The following is a 14,821-nucleotide window of genomic DNA, read 5'->3' on the forward strand; positions in this document are numbered from 1 at the left end:
GGGGTTAAAATATTATTGTTTTTAATCGTTATGTAATTTGTACATCATTTGGAGTAGTATCTTTCTCTTTTATACATTCCCAATCAACAAAATGCTATAATCCTATTGGCTAATGAGGCTGCCAATCATAGTGGTAGGCCAATAAGTACAGGAGTGAGGACAACCAGGTAAATTCTGACACTACTTGTGTAGCGCAACCCCCTGAGGAGACATTGAGTTTTGGGTCCCCTTATAACTGCATGGCCTGGCAACATGCATTTTCCAACTTCCATTTAGACTCAGTAACCAGTCTGTGGGCTTGTTTTTCTTGTTTTATTCGGGGTAAAAAAAACTTGGATAGGGTCTAGGGCAGCAATGGGCAAACTACGGCCCGGCGGACCTTTTAATCCGGCCCGCGGAGCGTGATACTGTCAGGATGGCTGTCAGGATGTGTGTAGGCGGGGCAGCGTGACGAACGTGAGGGGAGCTAGGCTCCTCTCACAGTCCGCCCTGAAGACCGGAACGGCGCGGGAACACGGCGAGAGGAACGCGCGGAGCAAAGGTAAGTAAATTGACACAGGGGGGACTTGGGGACTTAATATGGGGGATGAATTAATATGGGGAATAAATTACTAAAAAGGGGGATGAATTACTATAGGGGGGATGAATTACTATGGGGGATGAATTACTATGGGGGATGAATTACTATGGGGGATGAATTACTATATGGGGGATTAATTACTATGGGGTATAAATTACTATGGGGGATGAATTACTATGGGGGATGAATTACTATATGGGGGATGAATTACTATGGGGGATGAATTACTATATGGGGGATGAATTACTATATGGGGGATTAATTACTATGCTTACTATGGGGGAATATTACTATACTTACTATGGATGACACATACACATCATTCATCTACTCTTGGTCCGGCCCCCGGGTCCAATATATGAACCCATTGCGGCCCTCAAGTCAAAAAGTTTTCCCACCCCTGTTCTAGGGGTATATGGGAAGCCCAACCTGACTTGGAAACAGTAACTCTGAGGACAAACTTACTATTTTCTGTACAAAAAACGATGGATCCTGGACTCTACTCCCTCCAGAGTGGCTTCTGTCTCTTAACAGATTAGTTACAAAGTCTCTTAAGGAACACTCGGTCCCTTCTAAGTGAATCCCTTCAGACTCCAGATGTATACTACCCACCCACCTGGCTGCCTCGAAGAGTATCCCAGAGCATGGGATTCCAGAATAGGCCTTAGCAATGTCCCAGGGAGAACTTGCTGGGTATTGCACCTGGCAGCCCTCTCCCTTGTAGGCCCTGGGGGTGTAGAGGTACTTGCTCAGTCCCTTGTATCCTGCGGTTTTGCATAAGACTGCTTGTTCAGGCATTTTAGCTGTGCTAGTCTTCCATGCTGAACAGGGTACCCTCGGAATAGGACTTATGGTGCAGTTCCCTGTGTCAAACCTCTTCTTCCTTCTCCTCCTCCTCAACTCCAGCCTAGAGGCAGGGCCCCTCTTCCCTTGGATTCCCTCCCAGGGCCCGCGGTCCTCACCACTCCATCGTTCACCCAATCACCAGACTCCTTTTGCTGGCTAGGCTCTCATATTTATGGGCCTGTCTTCCACACTGCCAGGCCTCCTGCCTGGGATTGTTTAGACTCCCATGAATATACAGGTTTTAGTCTACACCCTCTGTCCACTAGCTTCTAGACTCTTCTTGAAGACACCAGAACCAGGGGGAGGTACTAGAGTCCTGACTTGTAGAGCTCTCCAGCCTGACCTAAAGTAACTCAACCAGACATGCTTACGTCACTACTGTGGGCCAAACTAAATTTGACACTCTAGCATCCCTAGAGGGTGCCACACTTGGAATCATTGCAGCGTTGCCCATTATGATGGCCACTCGCAGCTTGTATATAAAAGGGGCACAATGTTGGGGATAAATAAATAAACATCTACCCTTTGAGAGCCAGCAGCTGACACTTTGGGCAATATACAACAGATGTATACCCTAAAGAAATTACATTTGAGGGCTCAATTATAACACTATGTGTTCTACACTACTAAATTACTCCACTCCGTGGCCTGCATTCTGTGACCTATTTATTAAAGTCAAGTTGGTGTGGTGAGCCTACAGTACCATGGATTTCTTTCTGCGTAATGCACTCATTTTAATGGTTCTCCACTGGCCTTGGAGTTCTGAAGCCAGCAGAGTGCTAAGCATATTTTTAAGGGCCTGTGTCAATGGGCTTTGGGTTTGTGTTGAAGGCATCAGTTTGAGACGGTCATTCAGATTTTATTCGTAGGTGCATTTGACTTTCCGCTGACCTCCCTTTGACCTGCTTCATGTGGGTTTTATATGCTCCTAGACTTCTTAGATCCTGCATATGTGCATGAGGATCCTTTGTTCAACACTGCCTCCTGGCAGGTGTGACATGGACATCCCAGGAGGCTGCAGTTTGCTGATCCTACGTCATCCTCACCTAGGTGAGGAATTGGGAAGGGGTGGTCTTGGGCTACACAAAAAACGTATTTACAGAAATGATAATTTAATTAAAAAAAACAGGAAACTGTCTACAAATGTGTAAGAGAGGGGGGAAGAAACGAAGAATTTAATTCAATGGGTGGAGATTTGCTTCAAGAACTATGTAATATTAATATCTGCCATGGTGACAATTTTTCACCTTTTGTTCTGCTGCTCCATACTTACCAACATTATGGTCCTGAATCCTGGGACACTGTTAACCCCGTATTTTATCCCCCCTCTTGTCTGATGAGTGCACCCAAACAGGGGTGGACTGACAACTCATGGGGCCCCTGGGCAATAGGGGATCATGGGGCCCCTGTGTCCTTGCCCAAACTCAAAAAAAGCCTATGAAAAAGGTACCAGAGGCATCTCATGGGGCCCCCTACTGACCCCGGGCCCTCGGGCAGTGCCCGAGTTTCCAAATGGTCAGTCCGCCCCTGCACCCAAATCATGTTCACTTTACAGGTTGGTCCTGCCCAAACCCTGTCCCTAAATATGCAGCGACCACCCATCACACAACTTTATGTGTTGGTACCATCCAGACCCGTGAGTGAGCAGGGACTACCCACTAGCACCTCGAACCCCACAATTAATTCCTTTTTGAGTTACAGTTCATGTGCAGTACCTCCAACAATGCTGATACTGTGATCCTAAGACATAGGGGTCTATTTCCTAAAGCTAGAGAGTGCAAAATCAGGCTCACTTCAGAATAAAATCCCAATCAGCTTTTAACCTCAGCTTGTTCAATTAGGCTTTGGCAATACAACCTGGAAGCTGATTGGTTTATATGCAGAAGTGAGCCTGATTTTGCACTCTCCAGCTTTAGTAAATACACCTCATTGTGTCAATGGAACAGAAGCTAAGATGTGTCCCAGCACATCCAGGACAGTTGACATATATATGCTGATCTCCTGCAGCCACTTCTTGTCTAAATGGACTCCAGTGATGGCTGCATGGTATTTCCCAGGGTGGGTCTTCTGATAGTGACAACAGTGGATCATGCCTCTATATAGTTGTGTTGAAATGTGTAGTCAGAACATTGTCAACCTATAACAGGAAGTATCTGAACAAGAACCTTCATGGCAGGATCACCAGGGAGCAGGTGGGGTCTACCCAGTGTACCTGAGAATCAAATAAACACATGTGGATACTTAAAGAGTAACTTCACTTTTCTGGGAAAACAAAATATCAATGAAAATATTTATATAGCATATACTACTCCACGAGCCATATTGTAATTGAATGGTGTTAAAAATAACCTTTTCACCCTGCAGCGCTGCAATTTTCTGTACATATTTACATTGCAATATGGCAACCTGGAGGTATTCTGTACAAAGAATGTACAGAACACTCCCGAGTAATTCCATTTCTTGTTTGTGTGATTGGCTCACTGATTTTCTCACAAGTCTGCACTAAGATACAATCAGATTTTAGGCATCCTCTGCAACAAAAATGTCTTCATGAGATACTCTGAAAGGATTAATCTAGTCCAAAGGGATGCAGACCCTGCATATTTCATTAGAACTCTGCAAGTGTAGAAGCAGGTAGAAATTTGCAACAAAGTTTGATAAAATCCTTGCAATGTACATAGATCACCCAGAGGGGAATGTTTTTTTTCTCAACAAAAGTGGAGTTACTCTTTAAACTTTGGTATATTGTAGAAATTGAATGTTCACAGGAATAAGGCAATTTCTAGCAATGCCACTAAGTGTAATGCAGGTCATCCACTTCTACAGGCAGAATCAGGGGCGGACTGACAACTCATGGGGCCCCCGGGCAATAGGGGATCATGGGGCCCCTGTGTCCTTGCCCATACTCAAAAAAGCCTATGAAAAAGGTACCAGGGGCATCTCATGGGGCCCCCTACTGACCCCGGGCTCTCGAGCAGTGCCCGAGTTTCCAAATGGTCAGTCCGCCCCTAGGAAGAATGCATTATTTATACACAAGCCACTTTCCAGCAGTAATATATCAAGCACCCAAAGTGGTTGTAAACCCTTACATATAAACAGGGAAGTGACTGGCTTCAGATGATACACAAAGATGAAAGAAATCCTCCTACATAAGTTGTACCTGTTTATCTGCAGTCTCTCTTTGCATCCATTCAAAGTCCAGATTTTGTAAAGCCTGTCTGAGCTTTCAGAAAGCAGAGAGCTGAAGTTACATTCTGCAGAGCTCAGTGAGGAGAGCTGTTTGGAGGGAAGAGACACTCCCTCCAGAGCTCACAGGAACAGCATTGAAGCTGTCAATCTGCTGGAGGTCCCTCCCCTGTCACCATCTTTCTCTTGGTGTCAGGAAAACTTGTCAGAAGTGACTCAAAATGATAGCAGAGGAAGGAAGCAGCAGACAAAAATTACTCTGGATTGAGACAAGTACACAGTACAGAGGGATATGTTTATTCATATTTCATGTCTGAGGTTTACAACCACATTAAATAGCACAGAATGCCAGAGGAGCACTTCCCTAGCAGGGGCGCTATGCTATTGCTTAGGTACACTGCGATTCCATCATGTCCCTGCAGCTATTTTGCTGAAATTGGGAGACGAATCCAGAAATGTAACAAAGGGAACAAAAAATAATAACTGCCCTTTTTTTACCTGCATTTTGTTGTTGCAGGAGCCTGTAAAGCATTTCACCAGAGATCAGAGGATTGCTGGTGCCATGCAAGTCTCCTGCAGACCTGTCAGTATATCTGCTTGCCTGTACGAGATGTATGGGCAAGCAGATATACTGACAGGAAGAATCAATGAATTACCACAACGCTCCACAGTGCTGTGGTAGTTCACTGAGAACTACAAACCAACAACCCCAAAGACTGTCAGGACTTGTAGTTCATTCACAGAACTTTGTCAATGAATGATGTGGCCTCATGGTTGTGCTGTTTTTTAAAGGTGACAGCTAGTACAGGGAACTTCTCCCTATACTGCTGTCACAGGGAGGGGGTTGGGCAGTGGCTGCAGCATTGGGAACATGAATTGAATAAATTCACCAGAGCGATATGCTGGTCAGATCATAAACCAGCTAAAACGCATGTTGCTCTGGGAGTGACGCTCTGCAGTGCCGTAATCTTGCTATCTCAGACTTCTTCAGATGATAATATCTCTGTCACTCCAGAGGAAAAAAAAAGGGGAACTTCCATAGCGTAAAACCATCAATTGATTTATTAGGTAAAAACAGGTAAAATCACATTTACAGGTTTCGGCAGACACAAGTTTACAAGCATAATCCTGTGTTGAATTGTCTCCGGCCCCGGACGCGAGATCAACCCCCATGCGTGTCGACGTCACCTCCAAAGCCCCGCCCTACGTGTTTCGTCACTTGATGTCCTCTGGGAGCAGAAGGATGGTTTTACGCTATGGAAGTTGATGCTTTTACGCTATGGAAGTTCCCTTCTTTTTTTCCTCTTGAGTGACTGAAAGATATTATCATCTGGAGAAATCTGAGATAGCAAGATTACGTCATTACAGAGCGTTACTCCCAGAGCAACATGCGTTTTAGCATTGGGAACATGCTCCACCCTAAAAACAGGTGAAGCATGTAACACGTTCCTAAAGGTGAACTGATCGTTTAAAGCGGAGTTCCAGTCATTTTTGTGTTTATTAAAAGTCAGCAGCTACAAAAACCGTAGTTACTGACTTTTAATAAACACACACTTACTGTTAGGGCAGGAGCCGAGGAACGGACAGGCAGGCCTAACAATGTAACGCACTGGCTGACGACAACCACCACCCACAGACCGAAGTCCCTCAGGGCGCGGAGTCTAAGTCCCAGGCTGCCCTTCACCAGGGCCCCTGATGGTGGGGATGGATTTGGCGCAGCCAGGAACCAGGTCGCGGCCCCCGAGACACCTCAGCTGCGGTAATGGCCGCCGCCGCCAATGGCGTGTAGCTGGGGGAAGAAACAAAAGAGTAGTCAGACAGGCCAGGGTCAACAACAACAGGACAAAACAGTACAGGACAGCAGACGAGAATCACAGGTCACGAGCCGGGTTCAGCAACAGCGGGTCAGATCAAAGGAGAATACAAAGAATAGTCAAGTCACAAGCCGAATCAGAATACCAGGAGAGTCACAAGAGCCAGAACAGAGTAATAGTAACACCAAGACACAAGTGCAAAGAGCATGTGCGGGCCACAGGCTTATATGTCATCAGCCACGCCCCTCTGGGGGATGGACCACAGAAACCTGAAGGCATAAAAGGATTCCCATTATGCACAGCAGAATCCAAGATGGACGCCAGCACATGGAGTAACATAACCTCAGGGAAAAGGTAGGACCTTGACAGTTACCTATCCCAGAGTCCAGCAATGTTCTCATCTGTGCCGTCCCTTCTCCCCTCCATGGCGCCGGCATGTCAACTGTGAGCACCAGGCTGTGACAGCTTGCGGCTTCACAGCCTGGTGCCCACTGCGCATGCGTGACTCCTACTAATTGGTCCAGCAGTCTCATGGGATCTGTGAAAAATCCCAGGAGACTGTGGGAGGGAGGAGGGGGCTGAACTTCCAGCTCACTTCTCCTCGGTGAACTGAGCCGGACATGGGAGTGGGTAACCTGTCAAAAAGAGGTATCCGCTCCCCCCCAAAAGGTGCCAAATATCTTAGATTGTAAGCTCCAAGGAGCAGGGCCCTCCCAGGGGCGGACTGACAACTCATAGGGCCCCCGGGCAATAGGGGGTCATGGGGCCACTGTGTCCTTGCCGAAACTCAAAAAAGCCTATGAAAAAGGTACCAGAGGCATCTCATGGGGCCCCCTACTAACCCCGGGCCCTCGGACAGTGCCTGAGTTTCCAAATGGTCAGTCCGCCCCTGGGCCCTCCTAACCCTCTTGTACTGAACTGTATTGTTGCTGTATTGTCTCCCATTATATTGTAAAGCGCTGAGCAAACTGTTGGTGCTATATAAATCCTGTATTATAATAAGAATAAATATGGCAGTGGAGGGGGGGGAGGAGGCAAATAAATGGAGCTTCCACTTTAAGCCCCAGCTGCCAAGAGGCAGCATATATGTATTCAGCCAGCACCAAAGGGTTAATAAAATAAGTTGTCCTCCCCAAGATGGCTGCCCGGAGCCCATAGCAGGGGACAGTTAGTTCTCAGTAGTTTCCTGCCAACTTGAAGAAAATGTCACAGTGCCACCTTCAGGTTGGTGGATGTACAGCAGCCCACACCTACCCACAAGGGATTGTTTTTTCAAAGGTAGAAAGTTTTTAATTAGATATAAATTTTCAATACATGCCTACAACCAATCGGCTTCCAGCATAGTCACCTATCTGTATATCGTCATTATGATAGTACACATATGATGGTCTAAGGTAAAAAAAAGGATAGGCGTTCAATACATGTATTGATAAATGCACATACTGAAATGTATGAATAGCTGACAATTTACACACCGACTGGAGCTTTATTTGGCTATAGAACACTCTTACCCCTCAACTACATCCTAGCAGCAGCAGTAGGCATGCGCAGTACACGGACTCCCTCAGCCTGAGCCTTGTCCCGCACATGCGCAGTACGGAGGCAGCGGGAGCGCGCACGCGCAGCCAGCTGTCAGTCTGCCCCCCTTCCCCCGGCGATGTCAAGCTGTCGCCTGTCAGGCCGCCGCGCAGGCGCAGAGCCGATCTGTCAGTCTTCCTCGAAGTCACGCACGCGCACTGGCCTGTTTGTTTATTATTAGTGCGCGGAGGGAAGATGGCGGCGTCCTCCCTGGAACAGAAACTCTCTCGTCTGGAGGCCAAGCTGAAGCAGGAGAACCGGGAGGCCAGGAGGAGGATCGAGCTGGAGATCAGCCCGCAGCGTGCACGGCCTAGTAAGGACGACAGAGGGGAGGGGGAAGGAGAGCGGGGAGTGTGGAGGGCCCTGTGTGGGGGAGGGGGGCTGGAATGCTAGGGGCCCCTACAGGTAGGCAGCCTGACATCTGTTGGAGCCCTGTGTGGCCTCCAGTGGAAGCCCCATGGCTGGTGAGTGGAGTCAGGAACTTTGTACAGGGACTGGCTGTGTGCTGGACTCAGACATGGGGGCCTAGGTAGGTGGAAGCAGGGATGGGCCCCCTGGGGGGAGGGGGAGACATGTAGTGACATGGAGGAGTGCTGGCCTCAAAGATGGGCACTACAGAGAGAGCCTGGGGGGAGGGGAGGCCAGCACTCTTCATGTCACTACATGTCCTTGCCTCCCCCCAGTGCTCTTTGTGGTGCCCATCCCTGCACTCACCATCCTTCCACCTACCTCCATGTCCTTTATACAGGGACCAGTCCTGATCCCTCCATCTTCCTATGGTCTTGCATGTCCTCACCTCCTCAGGGCTCTTCCTGTAGTGCCCATCACTGAGGACATGTGGTGCCATGAAGGAGTGCTGGCTCAGAGATGGGCACTACAGAAAGAACCTGGGGGAGGTGAGGACATGCAAGACCACAGAAAGACAGAGGGATCAGGATTGGTCCCTTTAGATAGGACATTGTAGAAGTGAGGACTTGGAGATAGGTGGAAGGACAGGGAGAGCAGGGACGGGCACTACACAGAGAGCCTTGGGGAGGGGAGTCCAGCATGCCTCCATTTTATTATTATTATACAGGATTTATATAGCGCCAACAGTTTGCTCAGCGCTTTACAATATAACGGGAGACAATACAGTTCAATACAAGAGGGTTAGGAGGGCCTGATCCTGGGAGCTTACAATCTAAGAGGGAGGGGCTAGTGGTACAAAAGGTAATAACTGTGGGGGATGGATTGGTAGGAGGAATAGGAGATTCTGTTATTAGCTGAAGGCAGGATAGGCTTCCCTGAAGAGAGAGGTTTCCATTTCACTACATGTCTTCACCTCCCCCAAGTGCTCTTTGTGTAGTGCCCATCCCTGCACTCCCCACCCTTCACCTACCTCCATGTCCACAATGTCCTTTGTTAGGAGACCAACGCTGAGCCCTCCGTCTTTCCATGTTCTTGCATTTCCTCACCTCAATAGGGTTTTTTCTGTAGTACCTATCTGTGAGGTCACGTAGTGACACGGAAGAGTGCTGGACTTAAGGATGGGTACTACAGAAAGAGCCTGGGTGAGGGAAGTCCAGCAGTTTTTCATGTCCTCAGCTGTTCCCCAGCCTCCCTGTAGTACCCATCCCTGCACTCACCATGTTTCCCCCTACCTCCATGTCCTTGCATCTACAATGTCCTTTCTAAAGCAACCAACCCTGAGTCCTCCATCTTTCCATGTTCTTACATATCATTACCTCCCCAGGGTTCTTTCTGTAGTGCCCATCCTTGAGGACATGTAGTAACATGGAAGAGTGCTGGACTGAAGGATGGGCACTACAGAAAGTGTCGGGGGGGATGAGGACATGGAAAGATGGAGAGCTTAGGGTTAGTTCCTTTATGAAGGACATTGTGAGAGCAAGGACTGGGACATAGGTGGGAGAGCAGGGGTGGGCACTGCACAAAGAGCCTGGGGACTATGGACTGGTGGGGGTCAACAGGCTTGTGTCCTCTTACACCCACCTACCTCCAATCTGATCCGGTCTGCTTAAAAGAATCGGAAGAGGAATCTGTCCCCTTCTATCTAGGTGGATTGGATCGGAGGGCATTTGGGTGTAAACGGACAGCAGAGTCCATTTACACCTGACCTCCAATAGAGAAGGGTGGGCTGTGTCTATGTCCGCACTGCATAAACTGAACAGACATGGACTTGTCACCCGCCTGTTCTGCTCTGATCAATGGACAGATCCCCTGCTGATCTAATTAGAGCCCAGCCCATGTGAAATGGGCCATATTGACATGAAAGAATGCTGGATTCAAGGGTGGGCACTACAGAAAGAATCCTGGGGAGGCGCGGACATGCTGGAAAATTGAAAGACAAGAGGGCACAGGGTTAGTTCCTTTAGAAAAGACATTGTGGAAGGATGGTGAGAGCAGGGATGGGCACTATACAAAGAGCCTGGTTAAGGTGAGGACACGTAGTGACATGAGTGCTGGACTCAAATATGGCCATTACAAGAGGAGCCCTAGGTTGGTGGAAGGATGTGGAGAGCAGGGCTGGGCACTACAGAAAGAGGCTTGGGGGAGGTGAGGGCATGGAAGAGTGCTGGCCTCAAGGATGAGCACTACAGAAGGAGATGTGGGGAAGGTGGGAGTTACAGGAATGTGGTATGATAGTGGACTCAAGTATATTTTGAAAGCACATGGAGGTAGGTGGAAGGATGGTAGACTAGCTTTGTCTTATACAGAAAGGGCTCTGGGGAGGTGAGGACATAGAAGAGTTCAGGCCTCAGGGATGGTCATTGCAGAAGGAGCCTAGAGGGAAGTGAGGGCATGTAGTGTCATGGAAGAGTTCTGGACTCAAGGCTTAGAGAGGTGGGAGATGAACGAACATGGAAAGATGGTGGGATCAGGGTTGGTCCCTTTAGATAAAACATTGTGGAAGCGAGGACATAGAGATAGGTGGAAGGGTGGTGAGAGCAGGGGTGGGCACTACACAAAGAACCTGGGGAAAGATGGGACATGGAAGAGTACTGGACTCAAACATGGCCATTAAGAGGAGCCCTAGGTTGGTGGAACGATAGGAGGGTCAGGGTACAGAAAGAGGCTTGAGGGAGACAAGGACATGGAAGAATGCTGGCCTCAAGGATAGGCACCACAAAGAGAGACTTGGAGGAGATGCAGGAACGTAGAAGGATGGTGGCTCAGATTAGGTCTTTTTAGAAATGACATGGAGGTAGGTGAGAAAATGGTAGTGTTGCCTATATAGAAAGACCTCTGGGGAGAGGGTATGGAGGAGTGCTGGCCTTAAGGGTGGTCATTGTAGAAAGAACCTTGAAGGAGGGGAAGACATGCAGTGGCAAAGAGGAGTTCTGGACTCAATACCTGGGGAGGTGGGGATGAAGGAACATGGAAAGATGGTGGGATTCACATTAGTAGTCTCTTTAGAAAGGATATTGTGAAGGTGAGGACATGGATGTAGGTAGGATGGTAGCTGTGCTCTCTAAAGAGCTTTGGGGAAGTGAGGTCATGCAGGTTCATGGAAGGTTGGCCTTCACAAAAAATGCATTGGGGGGGCATACAGGATAGCAGACTACAAAAAGAACTTCAGGGAGGTGCAGACGTTCAGGTAGATGGAAGGATGGCCTTTACAGAAGGAGCTTTGGGGCATGAGAACATAGGGGTTCATGGAAGGATAGTCTCTACAGAAGGGGCATTTGGCAGGTGAGGACATGCAGATACACAGAAGGATAATCTCTAAGAAAAGGCTTGAGGGGCGGTGGAAGATGCAGGTTCATGGAAGGATGGGCAGGTGAGAACATGTAGGTACATAGAAAGATGATCTCTAAAAAAAAAAGCGAAGGATGGTCTGTAGAAATAGAGGTTGTGGTGACGGGGAGATGAAGGTTCCTGGAAGGATGATCTTTACAGAAGGAGCTGTGAGGGGGACGTACAGTGGGGGAAATAATTATTTGATCTCGTGCAGATTTTTGCCCACTTACAAAGAAATTAAGAGTCTATAATTTTTATCATGTGTATATTAAATAATAGACACAGAATATCAACCACAAATCCAGAAAAAACAAATGATAAAAATATTATAAATTGAGTTGCAGTTCAGTGAGTAAGATAAGTATTTGATCCCCAAGCAAAACATGACTTAGTACTTGGTGGAGAAACCCTTGTTGGCAAGCACAGAGGTCAGACATTTCTTGTAGTTGGATACCAAGTTTGCACACATCTTGGGAGCGATTTTGGTCCGTTCTTCTTTAGATATCTAAATCCTTAAGGTTTCTTGGCTGTCGCTTGGCATCTCAAAGTTTCAGCTCCCTCCATAAACCTATAGAATTAAGGTCTGGAGACTGGCTAGGCCAGTCCATGACTTTAATGTGCTTCTTTTTGAGTCACTCTTTTGTTGCCTTGGCGGTATGTTTTGGGTCATTGTCATGCTGGGAAAACCCATCCAGAACCCATCTTTAGTGTTCTGGCTGAGGGAAGAAGGTTCTCATCCAAGATTTTACAATACATGGTCCTGTCCATTCGCCCCTCAATGCAGCAAAGTCAGCCTGTACCTTTAGAAGAGAAACAGCCACAAAGCTTAATGTTTCCACCTCTGTATTTGACTAGGAATGGTGTTCTTAGGGCCATAGTCAGCATTTTCCTCCCTTCAAACACGGTGAGTTGAATTAATGCCAGAGGGCTCAGTTTTGGTCTCATCTGACCACAGCACTTTCTCCCAATCCTCCTCTGAGGCATTTAAATGTTCATTGGCAAACTTCAGATGGGTCTGTACATGTACCTTCTTGAAGAGTGGGACCTTGCGGGCGCTGCAGGACTTCATTCCATGGCGGAGTATTGTGTTACCAATGCTTTGTTTGGTGACTCTGGTCCCAACTGCCTTGAGATCATTCACAAGATCCCGTGTAGTTCTGGGATGATCCCTTACTTTTCTCATGATCATCCTTACCCCATGAGGCGAAATCTTGCATGGCTCTCCAGACTGAGGGCAATTGATGGTTATTTTGTATTTCTTCCATTTGCAAATAATCTTTCCAACAGTTGTCTCCTTCTCACCAAGCTTCTTATTGATGGTCTTGTAGCCCATTCCCGCCTGGTGCAGGTTTACAATCTTGTCCCTGACGTCCTTTGACAGCTCTTTGGTCATTTGTCCATGATGGTGAGGTTTGAATGGAAGAAAGAGATTCTGTGGACAGGTGTCTTTTATATACATAATGAGTTGTCGTTAGGAGCACCTTCCTAAATTGACAGGACTAATCTGTGTACCACATGAGCACATAGCCAGTCTGTGGGAGCCAGAATTATTGTTGGTTGGCAGGGGATCAAATACTTATTTTACTCACTGAACTGCAACTCAATTTATAACATTTGTATCGTGTTTTTTCTGGATTTTTGGTTGGTATTCTGTCTCTATCATCTACAATACACTCATGATAAAAAATATAGACCCTTTATTTTTTTGTAAGTGGGCAAATTTACAAAATCTGCAGGGGATTAGATAATTATTTTCCCCACAGTATGACCATTACAGAAAGACTTGAAGGATAACTTCATCTTTCTTTACATGTTTTCCCATATTTACGGTATACATGTTAATGTAGGACTGGCCCCACACCCCCCTATCCCCCATTGTGACAGCTAGCAGAGGATCGTCTCTCCCCGTTGGCTATCATAATTTAAAAAAAAAAAAATGGCTGTGCAGCTTGTAGTTTTCTATGAACTAGCACGGTGTTGTTGACCACTCGGGTAGTTCATGGATTATATCAGTATCAGTATAAAACTGCCTGCACGTATGATGTAAAAATTTGCATGTATTTATTTTTTTATTTATTAAAAGGTTAACTTGTCCTTTGAGGTGGGAGATGCAGGGACGTGGAAGGATTTTAGACTTTGGGTTAGTCACTACAGAAAGAATCTTTAGGAAGTGAGAAAATTCACGTAGGTGGATGGATGGCTTTATAGAAGGGCCCTTAGGGAGGTGAAGACATGCAGGTTCATGGAACGATGGTCTCTACAGAGTGTTCTGGGTAGGGGAGGATATGGTAGGATGGTCTTTACAGAGAGCAATAAGAGGCGTGGACATGCAGGTACATCGAAGGATGGAGGGATTAGGTTTGGTCTCTTTAAAAAAGACATTGTGGAAGTGAGGACGTTGAGGTAAGTGAAAGATTGGTAGAGAGAGAGAGCAACAGGGAGGAGGTGAGGACATTCATGTACATGGATGGATGGTCCTGCCTTGTAGTGGTGATAGATGCAGGTTTTTGGATGTGTGGTTATTAAAGAAAGTGCCTTGAGGAGGTGGGTGATGTAAGAACACAGAAGGATAACAAGCTCAGGGCTAGTCAGTACTAAAAGAACCTCGAGGACATGACTTTCAGGGGACTTTCGTGGAAGGATTGTAGCTTTGATCTTTACAGAAATGCAAAGTGGATGTGAGGACATTCAAATACATGGACGGTTTGGCTACATAAAAGAAGCCTTGGGGAAGTGAGGACATGTAGGCACACGAAAGGATTACCTCCAGAAAGAGAGAGCGCGCACATTGGGGGGGGGGGGGGGAGTTGGGAAGTACATGCTGGTACATGGAAGTATAGGAGCTACAGGGTTGGTCACTATAGAAAGAACTTTGAGGAAATGAGGGCATTCAGGTAGGATGGTAGTTTCGCTATTTACCGAGAGAGCCATGGGAAGGCGATGACATACAGATGTATTTGAGGATGTCCTTTAATAGTAGGAGCCATGGACAAATGAGGACATTTAGGTACACGTAGGGATGGATTCTATAGAAAGCGCTTTGAGCAGGTTAGGACATGCAGGTGCATCTAAGAATAGT

General features: G+C 47.1%; 1 protein-coding gene across 3 annotated transcripts in view; it reads left to right on the forward strand.

The window, feature by feature from the left end:
- Nucleotides 1-8,098: 8,098 nt before the first annotated feature.
- MAP2K7 (mitogen-activated protein kinase kinase 7) overlaps nucleotides 8,099-14,821 on the forward strand; it is a 34,086-nt gene continuing 27,363 nt past the window's right edge. The window contains exon 1 of one of the 3 annotated variants that reach the window (XM_089661234.1): nucleotides 8,099-8,317. In XM_089661234.1, the coding sequence (XP_089517360.1) occupies nucleotides 8,200-8,317 (118 nt within the window). In that variant the 5' untranslated portion in view covers nucleotides 8,099-8,199. The remainder of the gene's footprint in view (nucleotides 8,318-14,821) is intronic. The other 2 variants (XM_089661235.1, XM_089661236.1) reach the window with 2 other exon arrangements.

The sequence above is a fragment of the Staurois parvus genome, unplaced genomic scaffold (assembly GCF_062004578.1).
Source record: "Staurois parvus isolate SC_StPar_1 unplaced genomic scaffold, SC_StPar_1.0 ptg001328l, whole genome shotgun sequence".
Classification (NCBI taxonomy): domain Eukaryota; kingdom Metazoa; phylum Chordata; class Amphibia; order Anura; family Ranidae; genus Staurois; species Staurois parvus.